This window comes from Bos javanicus, chromosome 5, assembly GCF_032452875.1.
Source record: "Bos javanicus breed banteng chromosome 5, ARS-OSU_banteng_1.0, whole genome shotgun sequence".
In the NCBI taxonomy this organism is placed as follows: domain Eukaryota; kingdom Metazoa; phylum Chordata; class Mammalia; order Artiodactyla; family Bovidae; genus Bos; species Bos javanicus.
Genome location: NC_083872.1, coordinates 107,593,832 through 107,620,474, shown reverse-complemented (window position 1 = coordinate 107,620,474; position 26,643 = coordinate 107,593,832). Strand labels below are relative to the sequence as shown.

At 56.6% G+C, this 26,643-nt stretch overlaps 2 protein-coding genes across 16 annotated transcripts in view; both read left to right on the top strand.

The window, feature by feature from the left end:
- The window catches only part of SLC6A13 (solute carrier family 6 member 13), a 41,968-nt gene extending 38,490 nt beyond the window's left edge, over positions 1-3,478 (top strand). For 2 of the 6 annotated variants that reach the window (XM_061418274.1, XM_061418273.1), the window contains exons 11-16: positions 207-344; positions 1,051-1,153; positions 1,612-1,712; positions 2,111-2,429; positions 2,535-2,705; positions 3,014-3,478. In XM_061418274.1, the coding sequence (XP_061274258.1) occupies positions 207-344; positions 1,051-1,153; positions 1,612-1,712; positions 2,111-2,429; positions 2,535-2,705; positions 3,014-3,150 (969 nt within the window). In that variant the 3' untranslated portion in view covers positions 3,151-3,478. Of the gene's footprint in view, positions 1-206; positions 345-1,050; positions 1,154-1,611; positions 1,713-2,110; positions 2,706-3,013 lie in introns of those variants that run through there. The other 4 variants (XM_061418275.1, XM_061418278.1, XM_061418277.1 and 1 more) reach the window with 4 other exon arrangements.
- Positions 3,479-5,541: 2,063 nt separating this feature from the next.
- Positions 5,542-25,657, top strand: SLC6A12 (solute carrier family 6 member 12). Of its 10 annotated transcripts, none has more exons than XM_061418264.1 (17): positions 5,542-7,158; positions 7,726-7,871; positions 8,139-8,264; positions 10,540-10,623; positions 13,021-13,297; positions 16,119-16,253; positions 16,815-16,955; positions 17,463-17,550; positions 18,553-18,685; positions 19,093-19,227; positions 19,589-19,692; positions 19,947-20,071; positions 20,365-20,477; positions 20,935-21,072; positions 21,778-21,880; positions 22,682-23,404; positions 24,733-24,848. In XM_061418264.1, exons 5-17 carry the CDS (start codon positions 13,075-13,077, stop codon positions 24,756-24,758), a joined length of 2,187 nt encoding a protein of 728 aa, XP_061274248.1. In that variant the 5' UTR covers positions 5,542-7,158; positions 7,726-7,871; positions 8,139-8,264; positions 10,540-10,623; positions 13,021-13,074; the 3' UTR covers positions 24,759-24,848. The 10 variants fall into 10 exon arrangements, with proteins under 10 accessions (XP_061274248.1, XP_061274247.1, XP_061274253.1 ...); XM_061418263.1 differs by lacking the exon at positions 5,542-7,158 and adding an exon at positions 8,626-8,697 and having other exon boundaries at positions 7,197-7,871; XM_061418270.1 differs by lacking the exon at positions 5,542-7,158 and having other exon boundaries at positions 7,204-7,871; positions 22,682-22,782; positions 23,234-23,404; positions 24,733-25,657.
- Positions 25,658-26,643: the final 986 nt, after the last annotated feature.

Sequence of the window (26,643 nt, the reverse complement as noted above, 5' to 3'; positions counted from 1 at the left end):
CTGGGGGCTGGGCATGTGTCAGGAGACAATGCCCTTCCAGGGACCAAGCGGAGTTTGGGAGAGTGGGTCCAACCCCAACCATGCAGGGGGCGCTCTGGACTGTCAGGAGGCAGGCAGGGCTGCCTCTGGGAGGGACGAGCCAGAGCTGGTTGACGGAGCTTCTCGTGGGGGGCGCTTGCCCTCCAACTCCTCGCCCTCTCGTCCAGTTCGTGTGTGTGGAAAGCCTGGTGACGGCGCTGGTGGACATGTATCCCCGTGTGTTCCGCAAGAAGAACCGCAGGGAGGTCCTCATTCTGGGGGTATCTGTCACCTCCTTCCTCGTCGGGCTGGTCATGCTCACAGAGGTGAGGGTGTGGGGGCTTGCAGGTGGGTCCTGGGGAGGAGGAGAAGCCAAGGAGGGTCACTGTCCTCCCGGCAGGGGAAGCAGCTGCTGTGATGCCGGGTCTCTGCCATCTGGGCTTCAGAGCCTGGGGTCTGGTCCTTTCCCAGCCTGGGAAGCACTGAACATCTAGCTCTGGTCATGGCTGAGGGATGCTTTGGCTCCCCAGATGCTGAGAAATATAGAAAGCCTGGATGGGAAAATCAAAAGTGTCCAGTGCGGTTGGACTGGGAAAAACTGCATCCAGCAAGACCCCATGAGTTCCCAGGCAGCTGACCCAAGTTCCAGGGACAGACTTCAAAGGCAGTAAAGGGAGCCCTGGGGTGGGTGACATTCTGGGTGACATCTCAGGGGAGAAGGCAGGAGACGGAACTCGTAGCCTGATGGTATCCAGGACGGCCCCTATCTTGACCTTCTGCCAAAAACGCACACTGTCGTGGACTCTGCGTCACCCCCTGCTTGTTCTCAGGGCTGAGCTAACAATGGCTGTTTCAGCTCTTTTTCAACAATAAGAAGCCCCTATCCTTGTCACATGTCTGCCAGAGCTTTACAGCTTACCAACCAGGCTCTCTTTTCATCTCTGTCTCCTGTGATCCTCCCCACCTCCACTTCACGCCCTGAGGGTGCCTGTCTCCTCGGGTAAGGTTCTGCCTCTCCCCCTCCCCGGGCAGGGCGGCATGTACGTGTTCCAGCTCTTTGACTACTATGCAGCCAGCGGCATGTGCCTGCTGTTCGTGGCTATCTTTGAGTCCTTCTGCGTGGCGTGGGCCTACGGTGAGTGACTCTCCCCTCGGTCCTGACCCTGGCACTCGCCTCTGCCCAGGGCTCTCAGACAAAGGAGATACCACTGCTTACAACCACCTTCCCTGGCCCAACCTCAAAAAAAAAAAAAAAATCTCAAGAATCTGAAATGGCCCCCAAGAGGTGGTCTTGTGCACCCTCCTAATGATGGCTGCCCCCAGCCCACCCTGGGGGACCATATCACGTCTTATCCAGAGCTTTTCAGCCTTTAACAACCTCGATCATCAGAAAGTCCCTGCCTTGGCCCAAGCCGAGTTCTGCCCGCTGCTGTTTATGTCTGTGAAATCCAGGCAAGAGTCAGCTCCCAGGGGCGATCAGAGAAGACATCCACCACGTCTTTTCCTTGCCCTTCCTGGTCGCTGTGGTCCCTGTCCTGATGCTTCAGATGCTAGACGGTCCTTTCTTCCCCTCCCTCCTCTCCTTCGTGGCAGGAGCTGGGCGCTTTTATGACAACATCGAGGACATGATTGGGTATAGGCCGTGGCCTCTCATCAAATACTGTTGGCTCTTCCTCACACCGGCTGTGTGCACAGTAAGACAAGCTCCGGAGGAGAAACCAGATGAAGGGAGAGAGGCGGTGGTCCAGGAGGGTAACGGGCCCTTACCCTAGAAGGGACTTCTCCGTGGGGACTGAAAATCATTTAGAGGTTTCATTCATTCTCCTGTTGGGTTCTGCAAAATGCGAGCCAGATAGCTTCTTCCTTCCCATTTCACAGAAGTACAAACTGAGGGCCAGGGCAGCCGGCTCGACCTACTCCACAATGTGGGGCAGATGCCTCGGGCTGCTGAGATGATGCTCACTGATAAAGTCCAGTGATGACAATAGCAGTTCTAGAACACTTAACTTCCTGCTGGGCACAGAGTGTATCACACATTTAATCAGTCCTCACAAGAACCCCACGAAGAATTACTGCTGCATTCGCTTCTCAGGTGAAACTGAAGCCCCGGAGGTTAAGCAGTTCACTGGAGCTGGAAGGTGGCCGAGAGCTGGGGCTCAAGCCCAGGCAGCCTGGCTTGGAGTCTGGGCCTGAGCTCCTAAGCACCGCTGCTTTGGCTTTTCCTGGGTCAGCAGCGCCCCTGAACACCCACTGTGCTGATGACAAGCCAGGGGATGGAGGCTCCACCCCTGCGCTCCAGGTGCTCACAGCTGGACACCAAGTCCCAACTGAGGGCCAACCATGTGTAGAGACACCCAGGGGCGGGGACCCTGCAGAGACAGAGAAGGCACCTTGGAAATATCTCCCCGGGGGTATGGATTTTGAGCAGTCTGTGGATGGAGGCTGGAGGTAGACTGGCCCAGCTGGGTCGGGGACCCATGCTCCCCCAGCCCCGTCTCTCCTGCTCTCACCCTCAGGCCACCTTCCTCTTCTCCCTGATCAAGTACACCCCGCTGACCTACAACAAGAAGTACAAATACCCGTGGTGGGGCGATGCCCTGGGCTGGCTCCTGGCCCTCTCCTCCATGGTCTGCATTCCTGCCTGGAGCTGCTACAAACTCAGCACCCTCAAGGGGTCTTTCAGAGAGGTAGGGAGATGGAGGGGAGGAAAGAGTCAGAGGACGAGCTGGTGGCTCGTCCTTGCTGAGAGGTGGCAGCCTGCCTAGGTAGAGGGTGGTGCACGGGAGGGCCAGGGGTCCTGGCGTGGGCATTGGGGAGGGACAGATGGAGTGCTCAGCAGTCTCAGAAAGAGACAGGAGGCCGCCAAGACAATGCTGTGGTTACCGGGAGGGCGTCTGTGTAGGAGGAGGCACGCACACAACAGCGAAGAGGGCCGCTGCCCCCCACCCCCCCTCCCCCCGTCTCCAGCTCACGACAGACCCCACTCTGCTCGCAGAGAGTTCGCCAGCTCCTGTGCCCAGCCAAGGACCTTCCCCAGGGGCACCGAGAAGGACCCTCCGCCCTGGCCACACCCAGGACATCACTTCTCATCCTCACCGAGCTGGAGCCTCACCACTAGAGGCCAGGGCCTGAGTGGTCCAGTGAGCCTGGCTATGGACACGATTACAGAAGGAACACACAGAAGCAGCCCTCTGTGTTTCTCCAGGCTCCCCGCCCCGGCTTAGGAAGGGGTGGTGGCGGGGGTGGGGGGGACAGGCAGAGACTAGACAAGATAATAGGGGACATTTTAGAACCCAATTCTGAGCTGGGTGCCAACTTCCCTGCTCCAGGGGTGGCTGGATGGGTGAGAAGGGCCAGGATCGAGGGCAACCCCTTTGAGAGGGGCCTGGGGAGTCTGGGGGACGGGCGAGAGCTCTGTTTGGCTTCCCTTCATTCCATTAAATCCAAGTTCTTCCTACCAGCAGCTAGCGGGTCCGTCTGGTTTCTGCCCCCCACCGTTGCTGCCCTCCCCACCTCCTCACCCACCCCATCCGCTGTCTCTCCTTCCCACACTGACTGGGGTCTCTCCTTGTGGAGGAGCAGAGGGGCTGCTGTGGGAGAAGGGGGTGGGGCCCAGTCAAGGTCCTCTGTCCCCAGGCCCTTGGCCAGAGGGGCTGTCTCCCCTCTGTCCACACCCCCCATCCATCCCCTCTCCCCATCCGTCCCCTCTCCCAGGTCCCTTCCCCTGCTCCTTCACTCTGGAATAGGAAAGGAGATGGAAGGGAGAAGAAGGAGTTCTCGTTAGAGGAAGGAGGATGAGAGTGGCTGGGCTTCTTTCCGCCCGATTTCCCCCCGCCGAGTCCTTTCCTGGCCCTGCCTTCCCAAATTGCACACCGCACCGGGCATCGTGCGCCGGGTTCTAGACACGTACAAACAGTCCGCGAAGCCCTGGCGGAGCAGGCCACTACCCGACTCGGCCAGCAGAGGGCGGCGCCTCCTCGGGGCCGCGGCGCCTCTCCGCTCGCAGGAGGATGGATGCAGACTCGGTAACCAGGACGCGGCCTCGAGGTGGGCGGCTAGGGGACCTCCGCGGGCTGCCGGGCCTGAGCGCGCAGAGGCGGCCAGAGAGGAGCCAGGTGGGAAGCAGAGCCTGTGCGACCTCGGGGTCAGCGGGCCTGACTTTGGCTCTGCAGCGCCCGCAGGTGCGCTCTGCAACCTGGCGCTTGGCAGGATTCTTAGCGATGCAGACAGGTGCACAGAGTTTCCTGGGTGATTTTCTTAGCATTTTAGTGAGCCTACTAGTGGGAAAATGCACTGAAGTCCTCAGGTTTTATTCTTTTATTGTTGGGAGGGTTTATTAAAATCAGTGGTGGCAGCTCATTCGTGGACAGTGGCTTCCGCCCCCACCCCCCACCCCAGTGTGCCAGGCGCAACCCAGTCCTAAGATGGGAGAAATAAGTTTGCTAGAGGAACTTGTGGGTCTCCAGATACACACGTGGAGTCTTTGCCCAGCTGAGGACATTTCCAGTACACAAACTACGGGGTGCTGTGCTCAGGACACGTGAGGAGCGAAAATGGACATCTCTTTAAGGACAAAGGACGACAACCGCTATGATAGAAAAGCAGTCTCTGCGAAAGAATAAGTGGGTGTGGGAGGGACCCCGAGGATCCCAGGACAGGGGTCTGGGAAGACCCAGGGAGGGAGGTGGGCTGTTCAGTCATGGTGATCTGACCCCGAGTTGGGAGCTTCACTGATGGTGGATGGAGTTGGAAAATAACTCACCAGCACAAGATCCATAGATCTGGGTTCTGGTCTTCTCCTGCCTCACACCTGCCGTGTTTCTCGGTGGAATTCAGGTCTTCATTTTTTGCAGACAGAGATGATACTGGGCACCTCACCCACACACAGGTTTGTGGTGGGGCTGGATGGGGTCACGGGCATGTGAGCCCACCCCTGAGGTCATTAGAAGAGTGGGGGATGGATGAGGTGGGGAGCTGTCCTAAAAGTCAGGGCTCAGGTCAGGGAAAGGGAATGGCCATACCTGGACGTGACTTCAGCCTCTCAAAGGGATGGTTGGGGTGGGGCCACTTTCTGTCCCCTCTGCTCGAGCCCTGATTGGGAGATTCAGATCCTGCAGTTCCCAGAGGAAGAAGAGCCTTTTGTCTAGAGACATCACCTATTGGAGAAGAAGACCTTAGAACACATCATTTAGCTTCTATTCACCCTCAGTTTGCTCATCTGTAAAATGGGCAGATCAGCGCCTCTGTATCAAGGTTTCTGTGAGGCGGACAGAGAGCCTCAGGGCAAGCTGGAAGGAAGAGGAAAGGCAGTAGTACCCAGAGAGTTAGGGCTGGCCGTCCTGAGATCGGGGAGCTGCCAAGGGGACACTGAGTCCCCAGGCTTCATGGGCCCTCAGACTGTGCTCACACATACAACTGGTCTAGGACCCACACGTGTGCACACACACAGCCCCTCACTCTCCACAGATGAATGTGTACAGACCTGGACACACCACAGTCTGCCAGGCGGGCAGGCCTCTGGACACACCACAGTCTGCCAGGCGGGCAGGCCTGGCGTGGGTCTTACTAGCGATGTGACCTTGGGCAAGTTCATGGCTCCGATCCTTAATTTTCTCTGCTATAAAATGAGAATAATAATATTTACCTCATTGTGTTGTTAGAGTCCAGTGGAGAGGGTAGGTGTAGCTGCCTTGGAGACATATTTCAGGCAAATCCATCCTGTTTTCCATGACTCCACCCCCACCCCTGCATTGAGTTGTCAGTGAAACAGAAAAGCCCAGAAAGAGCTCAGAGACATCTTTGCTGCCCCCCTACTTCCCCAGCCCCGTGTATCAGGTTGCAAGGGGCCCCAGGAAGAAGGCTACACATTTATTACCTAAGCATTTCTGCTAGGAAGCAAGGGAGAGGCAGACCTAAAATAACCCTACATCCATGGCCTGAGGGTCCTGCTTAGCATCAGTAGTTTTGTCTAAGAAAAGCAAGACCTGAGTCCTCCAGGCCCTAATCTATCCCCTGGTTCTGAGAGAGCAATACCCTTTCTGGAGAGGGAAAACCAAGATCAGTATTTCCCTCAAGTTGCATCCATCCATCCCTCCCTCCCTCCATCCCTTCTTCTCTCCCACCTATCCATCCATCCATCCATCCATCCGTCTGTCCATCCACCCACCCACTGTCCACCCACCCACCCATCCGTCCATCCACCCACCCATCCATCCATCCGTCTGTCCATCCATCCAGCCAGCCATCCGTCTATCTACCCATCCACCCATCCATCTATCCACAAATTTATCCATCCATCCAAGTGCCTACTCTGATCCAGCACTATATCAAATGCTTGAGGGAGAAACATAGAATTATGAGATGTGATCCCTGCCCTCTAGATATTCCTGGTCTAGGCAACATTGCTGCAGAGGAACAGGCACAGATTTTCGGAGCCCAGCTTCAAATCCTAGCTCCCTCATTTACTAGGGACACCTAGTAAATGAGCTTCTCTTTGCCCCAGCTTTCTCACTGAAAAACGGGCTAACAATTTCTAGATTTCATGTTTCTCATCATGTTTCTCGTGAGGACAAAATGGGGTGTCATGTAAAGTGCCTGGCCTGAGTTAGGTGCTCAGGAACCAGGTTCCACCTCAGGCCCTCCAAAAGCAGGCTTGGGATAGAAGATGACTGCGGTGATGCAACGGTTTTCACTGCACTAAGATACCGGATTCACTAGTCCATCTTCACTCCCGACCCTCCCCAGCATGGAGACAGCCCAGCCTTAGGCAGGCTTTCCAGGTAGCTTAGGGATCCTCACCTTTTGCAAAGATGGAAGTCTCATGCCTCTGGGAACTTACAGATTGTTCTAAATGCCCAGCAGGGGCTGGAAGCTGAAGGGTTTGGTGGGCTTGAGTCAGGGAGGGTGGGAGACACAGGGCAGCCAGGTGAAACCTGGCAGCCCTTCTCTTTGACACGAACAGGAGGTGACACGTGTATCTCCAGGTCCTTGCAGAGACGCCTGACACACTTGGCACCAAGAAACATTTCTGAATGAATGCCTGAGCTGGGAAATTCACCCTCTGCCCAGCCTGGCTTTCTTCCCTCACGCTCCCCACTTCCCCGAGAGGTGGAGTCATTGGTTCTGAGCAGCTGCAGCCAGGTAATCAATCACAGGGACTTTGGGGGCCCCTCTGCCATTCGGCTGACGCACTGTGGGGACAGGGGACAGCAGCCGGGCATCGCAGCAAGCAGCACAGTCATTCCATCCCCACTGGGGGCTGGGGGCAGGGAGTGAGGATTCTGTCCATGGAGCCTGGGGGAAGTGCCGAAAGGGGCCCAAGAGACGCTGAGTAGGGTGCTGATGGAAAACTACAGACTGAGACTCGAGCTTCACACCCCGGCCCTGCGGGGAAGTTCTAGAACACGAAGGGGAAGTCCAGGCTGAGGGAAATTTCCCTTCTCCCCACAACTTCTCCTCCCCCGCCACCACCTGGGGCCAGAGAGACGTCTTCATTGTCCAGAAGGAGACCCTGGCTGTACAGAGTGAAAGATCACAGGCAGCCCTGTGCCACTGCCGTGAGGACATTGCAGAAACGTCAATGAGGACCCTGTTCTAGAGCAGCTCCCCGGGCACACAGAGGGGACACAGACGCTAACTCAGACACCAGTTCACCACGGGTCGCTGCCAGGCGGTCAGACAAGTCCCGACTGTGTGCTTACTGCCCAGAGGTCACCAGAGCATCGTGTCGCCGTCCGGGACTCCTGCACCCCAGCCCCTGCTTCTGGAAGACCCCAGCAAACACCAGCAAGTGGCCTGAGACACCAGTAACACCCTTTAACCCTCTTGGCAGCTCTGCAAGTGGGTGCTATCAGGTGAGAAAAGAGGCTCAGATGCCTGCCCGGCTGACATGACCGGGAGGTGACAGAGAAGGGGGCAGACCCAGGGCTGTCTGCCTGCAAACTTGTGCCCTTTGCGGATGCTGCTTCCCGAGGCATGCTCTGGGCACTGTGTCTAGGAAAATCCCAAGGAAAGGGGCTGTGGCTGGGAAGGTCCAGAGCCTGGCCGCGAAACCGCAGAGGGCAGGTACTGGTGGAAAAGTCCAGCGGTGATTCACCTCCTCCCTGCCCTGCCCTCCCCAGATCTCAGCCTGCAGCCTGGGGGTTGGTAGCACCCACCCTACCACCCAGTGAGAGAGGGCTGTGCCCAGCCCTGTCCATCCCATCTGCTTCCCTCCGGAGGAGCAGAAGCCACACCAGAGGAGCGAGGTGAGAGGGGAGGGGAACGGACAGGGCAAAGGAGGGGAGGGATGTGGGTCTCTGGGGGGTCCTCCTGAGACAGTGCCTCAGCCACCAGCCCCGGCTGGGAGGGAGGGAGGTGGGGGAGGGGGCTGGGGATGAAGGAGACTTCCTGAGGTTAGGAGTTGTAATCCTGGTTCAGACTCTTGGCCTCCGGCCCTCTTTCTGCTTGCGGCATTTCTCTGCCCCTTCTTTTTCCAACACACTGGCTCACATGCATGTGGACACACACAGTCACTTTCTGTCCCGGGCGGGGCGGTCCCAGGACCACGCTGGATGGGATTCTGAGCTGGGAGGAACAGGGGAAGGAGTGGGGCAATTTCCCTTTCAGGCTGGGTCTCTTAGCGTCTTCCCGGGACTCTGCTGGGGACACGGGAGCCGGGGAGCTGGACAAAGGGATGAGGTGAGTGGGATGTGGGATGAGGAGGACTGAGAGCTGCCACAGAGGGCTCAGTGGACCCCCGGGAGGAGGACTGGGTGGAAGCGTGTGTCTGGTTATGAGCGAGGCTGGAGGGGAAGTCTGGTGCTGGGGACTCTTAGGACACGGCAACCCCCCAGCTCCCGGCACCATCAGCAGCATCTGAGCTGCTGGGGACAAGCCTGCCTAGCAGGAGGAAAGTCCTTGGATGGGGGGTGGCCCCAGGGAGCGGGTGAGAGAGAGGTGATCACCCACCGGCTCGAGAGGGAAGGGGAGGCAGGCAGGTGGTGCCCGCAGGTGAGGAGGAAGGCTGGCAGGTGAAGGGCCACGACCTGATCAGACTCCCGCCAGGCAGGCTCCCCGGAGGAGGAGGAGGCTGTGGGCCTGTGCACCGGGGAACCACAAGGGCTGAGCCAGGCAGCCCACGGGGTGTGAAGGACTGGACAGGGGTGGGGGTCAGGTTGTGGTGCGGTGCACACAGGTATGTGAGCGCATGGGGACGTGACGGGAGCGGCCCCGGTGTGTGTGCAGAACGGGAGCTGGTATGTGGGTGTGGGTTGAAGCCGGGGCTGAGCGTCCAGGGCCTGGGCCGCTCCCCCATCGCCGGGCCTGTTGGGCAGCGGCGTTTTCACCTGTGCCTGCTCCTTGGCTGGACACTGGGCAGGCCTCCACCTACCTGCCCAGCCCCTAAAAATGGTGACTGTGGGGCTTATCAGCCTCTTGAAGAGTTCCTTCCTGGGCAGGGCTGAGCCGGCCATGGGTGTGGGTATCTTGCCTCTGGAGGCACTGAAGAATGGGGAGGTCCAGGTCGCACCCTCACTCCCTGCCTCAGCTGAGCAGAGCCGGCGGCAGCCTGGGCAGGCGATTCGAGGAGCTGGCGAGGTGACAGAGCTGGGGTGAGCCCTTGGAAGGGGGAGTTCTCTGCAAGTCATCGAGACTGAGGGTAACACTGTTGTTTAAGTATTCCTTGCAAAAGGGCCAGAGGTGGAAAGGCATATAGTGTGGGCGAGGAGGGCAGGGTGCTCTCTTTTTAGCTTAAAAAAAAATTTTTTTTTAATATTTACTTATTTGGCTGTGCTGGGTCTTAGTTGTGGCATGCAGAATCTAGTTCCCTGACCAGGGATTGAACCTGGGACCCCTGCATTGGGAGTGTGGAGTCTTGGCCACTACACCACCAAGGAAGTCTCTTTCTGGCTTTTAAAAGTAACCCTCCAAAGGGAGAGCTCAGACAGCTTTTATGTCTAACATCCGACTGGAAAGTTCTTCCTTGAGTCTAACTCGAAGCCTGCTTGCTGCAGTTTCAGCCTGTTTCCCCTTGACTTGCCATGGCTCTGAGCCAGCTTTCCCTTTCCTGTGTTCTTGCTTTCGTCCTGCTGTTCGGTATTTCATCCTTAACCCATAAATCATGCTCCTCTCAATATATTTTTTTTTTTTAAGAAAACAGAGCAAAACTTTTCACATCAGGGTCAGCTTGTACGCGTTCTCTTCTCCCAAATCCTGTGCCCACTCTGAGCTCTGAGGTTTCCCCCGCATCCTGTACTCTCCTCCAGTTTTCCCTTCATTTCCTCCTTTCCCAGAGTTGGGGAGGGGGTCTCTGCATCTCCAGCTGCTGGGGACGACTTGGCCCTGAAATAACTGCCTCTGGTCTGGGGACAGTGAGCCTTGTCTCCCGGCCGCCCAGTTGGTGACCCTGTGTTCAGGCCCGGAGCTCGGCTACCCTATGGCGTGTCAAGCAAAGGCAATATCTCTCCTTGGCTCTTGTGGATCTCATTTGTGTCCCCCCCCTTCCCAATACCACAGTTGAGCAGGCGTCATTCTCACTTTCAGGGAGACTTAAAGCCCAGAGAGGAGGTGAGACTTACCTAAGAGAACAGAGCAACCCGGAGGCACAGCTCCCCACTTACTGTACTGGTAAGTTTCTTCAGATCATTCAAAAATAGTTACTGGGGGTGTCAGGGCCTGTTCCTGAATTTCTCTGAACTTCATTTCATCATTCATAAAACAGAGTTAGTAGTAATTCCTAGCACAAAGATTTCTATGGAGATGAAACTCAATAATGCATGCAAACGCGTATGTTTTGGGCATAGTGCTAAGGTTTGCTTCTGTTGTTATTCTGAGCCAGGTCTGGACCAGACCTTGGAGTCCCTGTCTGATGCTTCTTCGTCTGTGTTTTCAAGTCCATTCATTTGTTTGATAAGGGTTCAGGGCCCAGTCTTCAGGGTGCCCAGCCTCAATTCTGTATCAGCATCCACCATTGTTTCAGGTGTCCCCTGGGGCCAGACCACCCCGTTCTTTCCACCTGAGGCTTGGTTCTCAAAGCCCCGGGGGCCGGCCTCTTTGTTTTTCCTTCCCTTCTCCCCCCACCCCTTCCCTGTATCAGAGGCTGAGGTCTTTGATTCCACCAGGCGCCTCTCTCCTCACATTCTGTCCAGGGTTGAGCTTGCCAGGGAAGCCTCCTCGTAGGTCCCAGAACTTGAATTTCCGCCCCCGACATGCTTCCTCACTCCTGGGACAATCTGCACCCTCCAAGTCACCTTCAAAAATTTCCATAACCTCAAATGGCCCTGCCACGCCCTCCTAGCTGACTTGGGCTTGGGCTGTTGCCTGGGTTAAAAGAACCAACAAGTAAACAGACGCTTCTTTTAATAAAAAGAATCCCTTGTGTTTCTCTGGAGCCTTGGAGGAACAGAGCCCTTGGTAGCTCCTGGTCACTTTGGTTCCCCAGTGCCCCTTGGAGGCGGGGGAGGGGAGGGGGCATGTGGGTGAGTGCCCCCCTCTGCAGCCTAGGCACGTTTTCCTGGCAGCTCCTGGAAACAGAATCAGAGGTGGCCTTGGGCAGAGTGTGGGGAGGGGAGGCAAACAAGGATTCCGGATAGAGCAGGCATCAGTTTATCTCCTGGCAGCCGGTAAATGGGCCATGGGAGGGACAAGGGAGAGCAGACAGCGGCCGCCCTTCAGGACGGTAGGAAGTCAGGAGGAACAATGACCTGCCTGTGATGGGCACTCACTCTGGATCTCCCTTGAGGACACCACTCGGATTGGAGGTGACCACCCAAGTGAGGCTCTCTCTGGTGACCCCCTCTGCCTCCAGGATCCTTGCCAGCTCTCAGGATGGAGGTTCAACCAAGAGAAGGGGAAGAACCAGGCTTCCCTTGAAGGCCACCCTGTCCCCATCTGGCCTCATGAGGTGGCCCCACCTTCCCCTGCCCTCCCAATCAGATGCCCAGAGCGAGTTGGCCCCGTGTTTACCCGGAGGCAATCGATTGTACTGGCACAGTGACGAGCACGCAGCTGGCCCGGAGAAGACCATGCTGTTACCTGGCCACACCAGCCCTTTGACCTCCCGTCGCTCCCGGCAGCCTCTGACCCCCTTATGGCTAGAATGGTGCCACTCACGGGACGCTGGGGACCTAAGGCAGATGGGCCAGCGGGGATGGCAGCTGGCTGCAAGGATCAAAAGAGACTTGGGATAACAGTCCCCGAGTCTGGGTTTTAATCCCCGTCTAGTTCCTGTGTGGTCTCAGGCAAATCACTTCGCCTGCCGAGGCCTGGGTTTTCCTATCTGCAAAATGGGCAAAGAGCAAGCCGCTCCCATCGTAAAGAAACTACTGTTTGTGTTGTTTAGTTGTTAAGCCGTGTCCGACTCTTTCGTGACCCCATGGACTGTACCCCACTGGCTCCTCCATTCATAGGATTTCCCAGGCAAGAATACTGGAGTGGGTTGCCATTTCCTACTCCAGGAGATCTTCCTGACCCAGGGATCAAACCCACATCTCCTGCATTGACAGGTGGATTCTTTACCGCTGAGCCACCAGGGAAGCCCAAAACCACTATACTCCAGTAAAAATTAATAAAAAATAAAATAAAATCCAGATGCAGTTCCCATTAAAAAAATATGCTTGCATTCATAAGGTCCTTCTGTACGTTACAGGGAATTCTTTTTGATACTCTGTAATGAGCTATATGGGAAAAGAATCTAAAAAAGAGTGGTGTATGTATATGTATAACTGAGTCACTTTGCGTACAGCAGAAACTAACAGAACGTTGTAAATCAACCCTATGCCAATAAAAATTTTTAAAGCCATAAATAAATACATATGTACATTTTTTAAAAGAGCAAACTGCTCCCTATTTATTATTGGAGCCATGAGAGCAAAGGGTAACTTGAGGTGCAAATGTCACTGAGAATTTGAGAATCTGATCCAACACTATTAGAAAACCTCCCGGCAACGCTGAAGGGTTAGAATGGGGAGAGCAGGGGTGGTAGTACCCCTGGGGCTGCCCAGCTCATTCCTCTCGTCCCTGCAGGCTGACCTCTCCCACCGTCCCGCTCACACCCATCTGCGGCCTCCCAGCCCATCCATGGCTGCAGACGACAGAAAACTGGCAGCTCCCAAGGAGGGGCTTCCGGTGGTCCCCTGGGCCCCCGAGGAGGGCCCGAGGCCGGACCAGGAAGCCCAGGACCAGGTGAAGGATCGAGGCCAGTGGAACAACAAGATGGAGTTCGTGCTGTCCGTGGCCGGGGAGATCATCGGGCTCGGCAACGTCTGGAGGTTCCCCTACCTCTGTTACAAAAACGGGGGAGGTGAGTTCACTTGAGGTGAGCGCGGTGGGGGAGAGCTGTGGAGCTCCAGTTGCACCACTGGCCTCAGCATCCCCCGCCGTGAAATGGGCTTGATTCCTCAGAACAAGCTCCTCTCCAAGAGGAAGTCAGTCACTGAAGAGCTCGGTCCCTCGCTCAGCGCCTACTGTGGGCCACCCTGTGCCAGGCACTGTGCTAGATACAAAACAGAACACACTCCGGGTCACGTTGCAGCGAAGGGCAGCAGGTCACAGACAAACACATCCACCGCAGTCTGTTGAGAGGTGAAGCGTGGACGGGCTAGAAGCAGAGCAGGGTGGAGGGACGGGGTGGGGAGATACTGGATCGGGAAGGGAAGGACGAGACGCGGGAGGCGAGGGGACCAGGACAGGGTCTGTCCAGGAGGTGGCCTTTGAGCTGAGACTTGAAGGAGGTGAAGCAGTGAGTTCCAAGGGTGGAGTCCAGGTGAAGAACACGCCAAACTCAGGGGACAGCAAGGGCCAAGGCCAAGTGAAGAGCAGCTGGCCTGTTTGAGGAGGGCCGAGGAGGGGAGTGATGGGGTGGGTGGTGGGGGAGAGACCAGAGGGCACGGGCCTGGACCTGAGGTTTGGATCTGAGTGAGACAGGAGCCACTGAGGAACGTTGATCAAATAAGAGACGTGACCCCTGTCTAGGATTTTAATTAAAGAAGCAATTATGCATGTTTTAGCACCAGCAGTAAAAATGAGCAAGGGTGTAATGGGGAGGGGCCAGAGTCACCTTTTAAAGTGTGGTTTTAGTATATTCAGAGAACTGTACAACTGTCACCACAACTGATTCTAGAATCTTTCCATCACCCCCAAAAGAAGCCCTGTACCCATCAGAAGTCACTCCCCAGCCCTCTCCCAGCCCGCCCTCAGCAACCGCAAATCTGCTTCCTGTGGCTGTGGTTTTACCTGCTTGGAATATTTCACATCAGTGGAATAATTCATTTACATGGGTTTGTTTGTGAGTGGCCAGATTCATTTTTGCCTTTTGAAAATACCTTTATTCTTTTGTGGAAATGATGTATGTGAATATTAGAAATATTTCAGAAAGGTGAAAAAGAAGGAACAGTCCTGTGTAAAAATAGCCATTGTTTAGAAAATCCTTCTAAACACCATTTATATTTAAGTTGACAAATATTTATTGAACATTTACTATGTATCCTGCTCTCTTTTTTAAGCATCCATGATTAATTTTCTTTTTTTAATATTTATTTATTTGACTGAAACCAATCTTTAGTTGTGGCATGTGGGATCTGGTTCCCTGACCAGGGATCGAACCCAGGCCCCCTGCATTGGGAGCACGGACCACTGGGGAAGTCTGTACATTTTTAAATGGTCATCAAGTCATGCGTAGTAGGTTCTTATTTTTGCAAAAAAAAGAAATATATGTGGATATGTTTATAAGAAAATTGGACGGATATGCTGATACAAGGGCTTCCCTTGTGGCTCAGCTGGTAAAGAATCTGCCTGCCGTGCGGGAGACCTGGGTTTGATCCCTGGCTTGGGAAGATCCCTTGGAGAAGGGAAAGGCTACCCACTCCAGTATTCTGGCCTGAAGAATTCCATGGACTGTATAGTCCATGGGGTCGCAAAGAGTCGGACATGACTGAGAGACTTTCACTTTCACTTTTCACTGATATAATGCTTTTCTCTTTCTTTCCCATTATACTTTCTATTTTTTCTACACAGTAACACATGCTTGAGAAGCATTGTAACACTGTGGTTACGAGCCCAGTCTCAGGGTCAGACTACCTGAGTTTCTGCTTCACTTTCCTCATCTGTAAAATGGGGATAACATCAGTACCTGGGAGGTTGCTTTGTGAGGGTTTTGATATTGGTAAAGCATTTAGAAGCAGGCTTTACAGACAGAAGCCCAAGTGCCAAGTGTTATTACTATGCAATTAACTCTGCAATAACTGCATTACTACGCAATGTGTTCACCCAGGCACACACTTCTGAGATGAGGGAGGTGGACACCCTGGGCTGTCATTTCCAGGGTGTCTTTAGGCCTGGCCTCCCTCCACGGCCTGCAGGTCAGCGCCTCCGACGCTGAAACCACATCCCAAGAATAGCCCCCCAGCAGAAGAGTGACCTTGTCAGAGAAGCCCAGTTCAGACCAGAGCCTGAGAGAAGGGAAAACCCTCTGAATATGAGGGGAAAAAACCCTCTGAATGAGAAGGAAAATAATTTTTCCAAGATATTTTTGTTTGTTAGTTTTCCTCTAAAAAGTAACCTACTTGATAATTTAATGCTGCTGCTAAGTCGCTTCAGTCGTGTCCGACTCTGTGTGACCCCAGAGACAGTAGCCCACTAGGCTCCTCTGTCCCTGGGATTCTCCAGACAAGAACACTGTAGTGGGTTGCCATTTCCTTCTCCAATGCATGAAAGTGAAAAGTGAAAGTGAAGTCGCTCAGTCGTGCCCAACTCTTAGCGACCCCATGGACTGCAGCCTACCAGGCTCCTCCGTCCATGGGATTTTCCAGGCAAGAGTACTGGAGTGGGGTGCCATTGATCAAATTATACAGAACACATGTTTTTGGTTCCAAAAATAATAAACTGAATCAGATTTGTGAAGCACATTGAGACAGTAAATAGTATGTATATTGGGATCTCCACCTACCTTTTCATTCATTTCCCTTCGAAGGTCTTTCCTATCCTGGGTGGGGTGCAGACCAGAAACTTTCCACCAGCCCTGCTCAGAACAGTAGGAAGCTGCCTTGGGCCTCTGGGGTCTGGGGGGAGCGGGAGGGACATTGAGGGGTGGCTACAGGCTCAGCCCACCTCCCCTTTCTCCACAGGAGCATTCTTCATCCCCTACTTCATCTTCTTTTTCTCCTGTGGCATCCCGGTGTTCTTCCTGGAGGTGGCACTGGGCCAGTACACCAGCCAGGGCAGCGTCACAGCCTGGCGGAAGATCTGCCCCCTCCTCCAGGGTGAGTGTCCTCCCCCCGCCCCCCTGCAGGCCCCCAGGAGCCCCATCCCCACCACCCCTTCCCTCATCCACACTGTGCTCAGGGTTGCAGGGGCAGCAGGAAGTATAATCCGGCTTTGTAGGACCGGATTATAAAGCTTATAAAACCTGGGGCAAGTGGTCTTCAGGGAAAGACAATACAAAATCGTACTCAGGCACAAAACTAGGTGCAGTCTTAGGAGGGGTGCTTGCAAGTGAGGAGCCCTGGAGCTGAGTTTTCACAGCTTCACGGAAAAATGTGCTACAAGCAAACGGCTGGGCCCCCCATGTGCGTCCAATGGTGTAACCACGGTGACCACGGTGATGGGAGAAGGCCTAAGGCCGTGTTGTGCTGTGGTGTCACCTGCTGTTCTTATTTAGAAAAATAAGGAGTAAAGGGTTCTCAGGCCTGTGAGTAAGCCTGGCAGTGTCTCCGTGGCCCCGTGTCCTTCCAGCGCCACTGACAGCTCCTGTGGGTTCCGGGCTAACTCTGATCTCTCAGACCTTCCTGTTCCCCACCCCCACCCCCCACCCTGTCCCCAAGGCATTGGGCTGGCGTCTGTAGTCATCGAGGCCTATCTGAACATCTACTATATCATCATCCTGGCCTGGGCCCTCTTCTACCTGTTCAGCTCCTTCACCTCCGAGCTGCCCTGGACCACCTGCGCCCACTCCTGGAACACAGGTACCTGTTGGGTTGGGCCCGGGACAGGGAGCCTGGCAACAGGCTAACAGTGACCAGGCGCCCAGCCAAACCCGCCCCAAGCCAAGCTGTGGGGGCTGCTGGGGGCCACTCTGTGGGCCAGCCCCGTGTGGGTCACTCAACCAACTGCCCTGACAGCCCACAGCCCCGTGGGACTGTGGGTGATAACTGGCTGCCAGGCACTAACTGCCCCCACCGTCCACCCATTGAGCCAGTGTTTACCGTGGGCCTACTGTGCACCAGACCCCGGAGACCAGAGGGGCAGAGGCAGACCAGGGGGGCCCAGAGGAGCAGTCAGATTCGGCGGGACCAGATTTGGTGGGAGAGGGGGCTGGTTCCCTGGGCTTCCCAAGGGGGAACTCCTGACACTGGAAAGCGGGGTCTCCAGGGCTGGGAATGATGGGGCAAGCAGGCCAGAGGGTGGGGGACAGGATGTGAGGGTGTCTCTGCCTGCTTCGCCCACTGTGGATGCCCCCTCGTCCCCCACAGAGCACTGCATGGACTTCCTGAACCACTCCACAGCCGGCACAACGGGCCCATCCGAGAATGTCACGTCCCCCGTCATGGAATTCTGGGAGTAGGTAGCAGGCCTGGATGTGCCTCTGGGGGTGCCAGGGGAGGGAATTTGGGTGTCCAGGACCTGGGATGTGGGGTCCTTTCCAGCACACACCTCCCATCACCAAGAGATGAGGGACCCTCGCATACCTACCGCCCACGCCCTCACCCTCACCCCACACCCCCGTGTCCACCTAGACTCACATGGGTGTGAGTGACTCCATGTGAGTGTCCATGTGACTCCCTTCCCACTCAAGCCTGCTCACCCTCCCCTACCCGCACCCACTAATCCGCCTGCACCTCGCAGCTCAGGAGATCAGCTCTGTGCACCTTTCCAGCTTTGGGTGCCCTGACGTCCTGGCGGTAGCTTGAACTTGGCCGAAGTTGGAATATTTACAAACTGGCAAATTTCTACACTCACCCACACTCGCACCTGCAGCCTCCACTTGAGCACTTACACCCTCTCCCACATCCACACGTGTCCACCTTTGTGCTTACAGAGTCTACCCGCCCTCCCCCCCCAACACACACTCACCTCGGCACACACGTAGCTGCCAACACTCTCCCGAGGGCGCCCACCCAGCCCTGACTCACCCTCACGCCCTCCAGCCCTTGGCTCACATGTTCCTATCACCGTCACCTGCCAACCCCAGTGCACACCAGTCCCTCTGCTCCCCAGGCATCTGCTCACCCACCTGCTCATCAGCTGTGCCCCACCACGGGCCCCTCAGGCACGTGCCACCCTCACTGTCTCTGTCTCTCTGAGCAACAGAGAAAGCTGGATGCGTTAGACAGACATACCTGTGGCATTATGTGATTTGGTCTCATGATGGCCAAGGGCTTATAGACCACAGATGGGAACGTGCTGTCCATGGGGCAGGGGAGGGGCAGGGGGTGGGGTGGTCTGGAGGCTGAGATCCGTGGGGTCAGCTCTGAGGATCAGGACACCCAGTGATGACGGAGGAGGCGGCTTGCTGTCCCCTCGGCCTCACCTGGCGGTGTACCCCCCACCCCTCATCTGCAGGAGACGTGTTCTCAGCATCAGCCCTGGCATCCAGCACCTGGGCGGCCTGCGCTGGGAGCTGGCCCTGTGTCTCCTGCTCGCCTGGATCATCTGTTACTTCTGCATCTGGAAGGGCGTCAAGATCACGGGCAAGGTGAGGGGCTCGGGCTCCGGGCACGCTCTTTGTGGCCCCCAGAGTCTGCAGGGACCCCTCCCCCCACTACCACCACCACGGCATCCCCCTGGAGACCTGAAAGAGAAAGTAGTGAAGGGAAGGGCCTGCTAAGAACAGGGGACGTCCCGGGAAAGGGGTTTAGCTCAACACTGGGAAAGTCTTTCTTTTTCGATATGACTGTCAAAGGCCTGTGTACATAAGCAAGCAACCTGCAGGGTGAAATAAGCCCGCCCCAGTTTGGCCCGCTGATGTGTGTCTCACCCTGTGCTGGGGAGCCCCAGACCCCCCGGAACGTGTGAAGGAGGGGTGGCAAGCTTCCTGCACTCACCCCTCCTCAGGAGGCTCATGCCGTCTGGAGAGGGGTGACCTTGGCCTCCCCCTTGCAGGTTGTCTACTTCACAGCCACGTTTCCCTACCTGATGCTGGTCATCCTGTTGGTTCGAGGCGTCACCCTGCCCGGAGCCTACGAGGGCATCATCTACTACCTGAAACCAGATTTGCTTCGGCTCAAGGACCCCCAGGTAGGAACCTTGCTGGGGACCCTTATCCTAGGTGTCTCCTGCCCCAAACCAGATTCAGACTTCTAAAAACCTCTGGTTGCTTTTCCCTTGGTGTAGAGGCAAAATATGCCCACCACAGAAAAGAGAGATAATATAGAAGAAATTATAATATAGCTGCCCTGGAGCTAGTGTGGACAGCACGCATACACGTGATGCCCACCGCGCCCAGGACAGGAGGAGGAGGACCCACTGGTGGACGTGGGATGCTCTGAGGGGAGGCGGAGGGGCCGCTCTTCATGGGGGGCTGTGTGGTCACGCACACCAGGCTCCCTGCAGGCTCCCCCCATCTTTTCACTACTTTCTCGGGGCCTCTCTCCCTTAGGTGTGGATGGACGCGGGCACCCAGATCTTCTTCTCCTTCGCCATCTGCCAGGGGTGCCTGACGGCCCTGGGCAGCTACAACAAGTACCACAACAACTGCTACAGGTGAGCGGGGGTGGGGCCTGGGGGTGGCAGGGGGGCCTCCCTCCTTTGTGATCGGAGACGGAGGGGTGGGTGTGGGGGCCCGAGCTGCACAAATCCAACCCTGTGGTCCGCTTTCCAGACTGGGCTCTTCTCCCGGTACCTGGCCTCGGTCTCCATCCCCCACCTCCTTTTCTCCCTGCCCTTCACCGCTCACTGGCTCTGGATCTCCTCGCATGCTGGGCTTCTTTCTCCCTCTTCCTTCCCGTTTCCCACAGGGACAGCATCGCGCTCTGCTTCCTCAACAGTGGCACCAGTTTCGTGGCCGGGTTTGTGGTCTTCTCCATCCTGGGCTTCATGTCCCGGGAGCAGGGGGTGCCCATCTCTGAAGTGGCCGAGTCAGGTGGGTGCTGCCTGGCTGTCTGGGAGCTGGAGGGAAGGATGGGCAGGGGACAGAGGGTGGGGTGGGAGTGGGAGTCCCAGAAACCAGATACTAGGAAACTTTCAACACTGGGGGGCAGTGATTGGCACAGAGCAGGACCCCAAAACCCGGGGAGGGAGGAGGGAGAGGCGAGCGGACAGGTGGAAAGTGTGCTCCCCAGAGTAGTCGACTGGCTCAGCCAGCGCACGCAGGCAGACACACACGTGCACACGCGCGTGCGGGCGGGCCCCCCTGATGCTGTGTGTGCCCGGCAGGCCCCGGCCTGGCCTTCATCGCCTTCCCCAAGGCCGTGACCATGATGCCCCTGTCCCAGCTGTGGTCCTGCCTCTTCTTCATCATGCTCATCTTCCTCGGGCTGGACAGCCAGGTTTGCTCCACCCCCACCCCGCCCCACCCTGCAGCCCCCTTCCCAGCTTCTGTGCTCCCTGCCAGGACTTTCCCCAGCTCCCTGGCCCCAGCCCAGGGTCGCTCCTCCTCCATTGCATGACCAGGACCCGTCCTTGAGGTTGGCGGGAGGGGAACCCCTGGCCTAGGGACCCTCTTCTGTGAGGGGCTGCCTCCTTTGTCCCCCACTCCAACCCCCCACCCCCAGGCCTGACCCTTCGCAGACATGGACATGCTCTCCCAAACATCCCTCCCGCACAGTCAGGCCACCCAGCCTCCCCCCCCCCCCTCCCAGCTGGGAGCCTCTGTGGTGGAGACCTGGGCTGGCCTCACCCCAGCTCTGACCCCTGTGCCCCTGACTCTGCGGGTCAGCGTGGAGGTGGGGGGCAGGGAGCAGGCGTGGGCAGTGACCCCTCTCACCAGCCCCCTCCGGCCCACAGTTTGTCTGTATGGAGTGCCTGGTGACGGCCTCCATGGACATGTTCCCCAGGCAGCTCCGGAGGAGCGGGCGGCGGGAGCTTCTGATCCTCGCCATCTCAGTCACGTGCTGCCTGATCGGGCTCTTCCTGGTCACTGAGGTGAGCGGCAGGGGCGGAGCCTCCCCCGAGGTTGGAGGGGCCACACGGTCGAGCCTTCTTGTGTTGGTTTCCTCTCCTTTGGTTTCAGGTGACAGAAACCAAACACAAGCTGGCTTAAGCAGGAAAATGAACTTTTTGAATCAGGGAACAGATAAGTCTAGATGTTCGGTTTCAGGCACGGTTGGATCCAGCAGCCCCCAATGACATCATCAGAGATGGTCCCCTCCTTTCCTCTGATGATGTCATTCTTGGGCAGATTTTCCTCCTGGGATGTTACAGATGGCTGGGGCAGCTTTGGGCTTCCCTTGTGCCACTGGCCAACCCTGGGGACACAGGGCCCTTTTCCTGAGAGTCAGCCCTGGCTCCTCTTCAGGCCTGAAACAGGGGAGTGGGGCGCACAAACTCACAGTGAGATGGCCACAACACAGCACCTTCCAGAAGGTGGGATTCTGGGCAGACAACACAGTGGATCTACGCCACAGTCCCCGGGGTCCTCACTGAGGTCAGAGATGGTTGTCAGATGAGGCCTGGGAGGCACGGACAGGCAGGGCACACTCTAGCTGCAAGGGACAACTTCCTTGGGCCGAGCAGGGTGGCACCCCACAAGGTGGGCATCTGTCTTCTCTGGTGGGACAGGGTGTGTCCCCTGCCACCCACCACCGCCCAGGGGAAGGTTGAAGCCTGAGCTCCATCCCCTGCCTGCAGGGTGGGATGTACCTCTTTCAGCTGTTTGATTACTATGCCTGCAGCGGCACGTGCCTGCTCTTCCTTTCCGTGTTTGAGGTGATCTGCGTCGGCTGGGTGTATGGTAAGTGGTGGGGGGAGCCTTGGGGTCCCTGGAAGGGCTGGATCTGCCCCAGGTAAGGACCAGCAAGCTGGCCTTCTGGTCTTTGTGGCTCCTTGAGCTGCTGTCCTGGTTCTTAATTTTTTTTCATATTTATTTTGTATTTATTTATTTGGCTGCTCTGGGTCTTAGTTGCAGCATGAGAACTCTTAGTTGCGGCGTGTGGGATCTAGCTCCCTGACCAGGGATCAAAACCCAGGCGCCCTGCCCTGGGAGCACAAGAGTCTTAGCCACTGGCCCCTCAGGGAAGTCTCTGCCCTGGTTCTTTTTACTTGAGGTTTATCCATCGCTGGGAACCCAGGCATTTCTCAAATGGCAGGTGGAGCTGTGCTTGGGACAACCCTGGGTTCCTTGAATAGTGAGAATAATTATGAATACCTGGAGCCTGGGATGCATACACCGCCCCTGCCCAGTGCCCCGCGTGGCTCAGCGGCCCCTTGGCTGTTCTGCTGCTTTTACTTGAAACCGAATCTGTCTCTGTGATGTGATAAGCATCTGTGTGGCCACTGAGCACCCCTGGCTCACACCCTCCCGTGTGTTAGGACGTGGGTCTTCATCCCTAGGCGGGAGGCCAGAGACACCCTGGGGGATGAGGGGGCTCCCTGTTGGGGGCAGCCTCCCCCTCCCCGAGTGTCACTCCTGTGTGCTGATCCAGTTTCCCCCACACGGTGGGGGATGGGGAGGACGGAGCAGCCGAGTCCTTCCCCAAACCCATCCGCTGCCCCCCATCCTGTCCTCACACTCTCCCGACACCCACCTGGGCAGGGGCCGACCGTTTCTATGACAACGTGGCAGACATGATTGGCTACCGGCCATGGCCCCTGGTGAAGATCTCCTGGCTCTTCCTGACCCCTGGCCTCTGCCTGGTATGTGCCCATCAGTGCCCCCTATATCCCCTCCTGCCTCTCCAGTCGATTCCGGGAGATGAGGGGCAGGGGGCTGAGTTCTGGGGCTCCTTGGGGGGCAGGTCCGTGCCCTCTGTGTGCTGGTCCCCCCGCCCCTCTTTTCTCACCGTCTCTTGGTTTCACGAGCACTATCATCCGGCCTGGTTCCTGCTCCATCCCTTCCTTTGGCAACTCTGTCGGTCTGTCGGTCTGCCTGATGTTCCAGCTGCTGGTCTACTTCCGCCTGTCTGCTTGGAGCGTCTCGTCTCCCCTCCCTTCCTTCTGGATGTGACTGACGCCTTGGCCCATGGTCTGCGATGGCGTCTACTCTCCACCTCCAGAAGCACCAGTGTATCTAACTGTGCTCCATCCCCGAGGAGAGGGTTCGTGGGCCCCTCCTGCATCTGCGCCTGCCCTCCCCCTGTCTCTCTAGGCCACTTTTTTCTTCTCCTTGAGCAAGTACACACCTCTCAAATACAACAACGTCTATGTGTACCCGACCTGGGGATACTTCATTGGCTGGTTCCTGGCTGGCTCCTCCATGGGCTGTGTCCCTCTCTTCATCATCGTCACCCTCTTGAAGACCCGGGGTTCCTTCAAGAAGGTAGGGGCTGGGAAAGTGGCCCTGTGGAGGTTGGACAATGGGCAGGGCATCATGGCTGGGGCAGCTCTGAGGCCAGGCAGCCCTTCTGTCTAAGAGAATCTTAAGGAGAAGGGTCTTTGAAGACCCGTGGCTTCATTTTCAGAAATGGTCAGGAGTCTAGACCTTCGGAATCTGACCTCCAGATCATCTGGGCAGGCTGACCAAGAGCAACTGTCAAAGGGTTAAGGGGTGTGTGTGCCTGTTAAGTCGCTTCAGTTGTGTCTGACTCTTTGTGACCCTATGAACTGTAGCCCACCAGGCTCCTCTGTCCTTGGGGATTCTCTGGGCAAGAATACTGGAGTGGGCTGCCATTTCCTCCTCCGGGGGTCTTCCCAGGGATCGAAGCTGCGTCTCTCTCATCTATCTGCATTAGCAGGCAGGTTCTTTACCACTAGCACCACCTGGGAAACTAAGTTATAAACAAGACCTCAAAGGTGCCAGACACAGGGAGTCACAGAGCACAGATTCCTGCTCCTGGAAATTGGTGACCGGCAGCCACAGTTCATCCACACAGTTCCCCTCTTCTCTCCTCTTATCCCTGTGCGAACCCTTTACAAAGGCTCCCGGCTTAGGCTGTAGGACATACCTTCCTGGAAGACATAGAGCCAGTGTCCCACAAAGACATTACATATGTGGGAATCTGTGTCACTTACAAGTCACAGAAAACCCAACTGCAATAAACAAACAGGCTCAGTGTCTTCTTACACATGAAGATCAGAGTTAGGGCTTCTGGCATTCTGTTTTGGCTGCCTGAAGAGGCCATTGGGGACCAGACGCTTCCTCTATTCCTGCACTTTCATCCTGCTCATGGTGTCCCTTCGTCATCATACTTATCACCTCATGGTCACAAGAAGGTGGTCATGATTCCAGCCATCACATCAGTGTTCAAGGCAGGGAGATGGCATCAATAGCAATAGTAATAGTAGCAGTACTACTAGGAAGAAACATGATAGACATTTACTGAGTATTTGATAGAAGTAGCAATAAGAATAGTTATAATAAGGACAAAATAGACCCTGAACACTGATCCTGTGCCAGGCACTGTGCTGAGGTGTGGTATGGTTCAGTGGGTTGCCTATGGCTACACAGATGTCAGGACTGGTTCCCACACTGTCCCCACACCACTGCCTCCTCTCTCTTCTCGAGATCTGTGCTCATTCATTCAGTCGCACCGCACTGAGCTTCCCCACGGGCAGGCTCTGAGCTGGGCCCTGGGGACACAGACAGGAGGACATATTGTCTTTGCCTCTCTCGCCAACAGCACCACTGACTCCCTCTTCTCCCCACAGCGCCTACGGCAGCTCGTCACCCCTGACCCCAGCCTGCCGCAGCCCAAGAGACACCTTTGTCTGGATGGTGGCAGCAGCCGGGACTGCGGGCCCACCCCACTTAAGGAGGGCCTCATGGCTGGGGAGAAGGAGACGCACTTGTAGGAAGTGCCCGGAAGCCAGGTGGCTCTTGTGTCCCCAGCGGACAGCTTCACCTCTGCCCCCTCCCGCAGCCTTGCCGAGAAACTCTGTGCTGTCCGTGGGCAGCCCCTCCTGGGGCTGGAGCATGCCGTGCCTGTTGGAACTCAGCATCTTATCTGAGCAGGAGGTGGTCTTCCTGAAGCCCGCTGTCTGATTATGACAACTGCAGTGTACACGGGGGGAGTGCCCTCTATGGGGGGCTTCCTCTTACCATCTCTGGGCTTGGAGAGGGTAGTGCCATGTCAGACGTGACCACTGACACCCACGCTGGATCCCAATGTTCTGCTGGAGGGGACCCCTCACCTGGCTCAGCATCCTGGAGTCTACAGGGAGGAACCAAAGAAAGACACAGCCACTGTTGTCTGGCATTTTCCCAGAGACAGGCTCTCAAGGCGTCTCCAGTTCCAGCCTGCCTTGCAGTGTTGTCCTCAACACATGGAGCGTTGGGGTGGCAGGGGCTCGGGGTGGCACAGCCTGCACCCTGCACAGACATTCCCCAGCTCATGACCTTCTGAAGACAGAGCTCCTGGCAGCTCTGTTTGGCATTCTGTCTTTGTCCCAACCCTGACGTTGTGGACGAGGAAACTGAGGACCTGAGAGACAAAGTGACTTTTGCAATTCACACAGCTGCTCGGGGCCAGAGACACGACTGAAGCCTCCTGCTCTCAGGCCAGTGTCCCCCTCACCTCCCTCTCCTGCCTTGTTAACAAGCCCCATGGAGCGCTTGCTGCATGTGCCTACCTTTTTTCTGTCCATTGTGGTTCTTGGGGTGGGAGAGAGAGGGCCCCCTCTGTGGGGGTGAGCAGCCCCCCAGATTGGCAGCCCCCCTTGGCAGTTCCTCTACCAGCCCACACCCCTCTGACCAGATTTCCTCTCTAGACTTTTGTCTTCTCCCCACTTTCCACCCTCTCCATCAGAGGATGCTTTGGATCTGTGAGAGACTCCCAGTCTCCCACAGAGATGTGGGGGTGCCCCTTTCCCGAGGCCCCTGCCAAACCATGCCAGACCCTTCCCTGGCTGGGGGAGGCTTCCTAGAGGAGGAAGGCTTCCTGGAGGAAGAAGGCAGGGCTTGGATAAGCTGTGAGGTCTTGTTCCAAAGGGAAGGAGGGAGGGGGAGTGGGGATGGAGTGGGCCACTTGGGGACAGTGTCCTGGGGAGGACCTGGGGGCTGGAAGAAGGGAAGCCACCTGCAATGATGTGTAGGTAGAAGTCACCACCTGGTGGCTGGAGTAAAAGTCTGTGGTCCAGCCAGGGTGAGCTCCATCCCCACTGCCCAGCATCCTCAGAGCATCCGGTATCCTTTGCTCAGAACTTTGAGGACTGCTCAGCTTGTGAGAACAAGGATGCTGGCATGCCAGGCACAAGCAGATGTCCAGACTCCTGGGTTCTGGGTGGCCCCTTCTGCCTCCCTCTGGACTGCCTGCACACCGTGGCAGTTAACTGGCTAGTTGGTGGGTGAAGAAGGCCCTCCGGGGATGGAGAGGAACTCTGCTCCAGCCGGATTCCTCTTTTCCGGAACTGGGGACCTGGGGCAGGCATGGTGCTCTCTGCTGCCACCTGGTGGCAGATGGGAGCAGGGCCACCTCCCTGATCTGGCCTCCCACCTCCTGAGGCCCCCTCACCCCTGCCCTCGCTGGACATATGGACTGGCTGAGCATTTCCCCTTCCCTGTGCAAGCTAGTGCCCTCTGGAAACAAAAATCTCCCACACCCTCCTCCTCACGGCCCTGGT

Coding starts and splice junctions, on each gene's coding strand:
- SLC6A12 (XM_061418264.1), top strand. CDS start 13,075: ATGGCTGCAGACGACAGAAAACTGGCAGCTCCCAAGGAGGGGCTTCCG. Junction 13,298..16,118: donor CTGTTACAAAAACGGGGGAG/GTGAGTTCACTT, acceptor CTTTCTCCACAG/GAGCATTCTTCATCCCCTAC. Junction 16,254..16,814: donor GATCTGCCCCCTCCTCCAGG/GTGAGTGTCCTC, acceptor CCTGTCCCCAAG/GCATTGGGCTGGCGTCTGTA.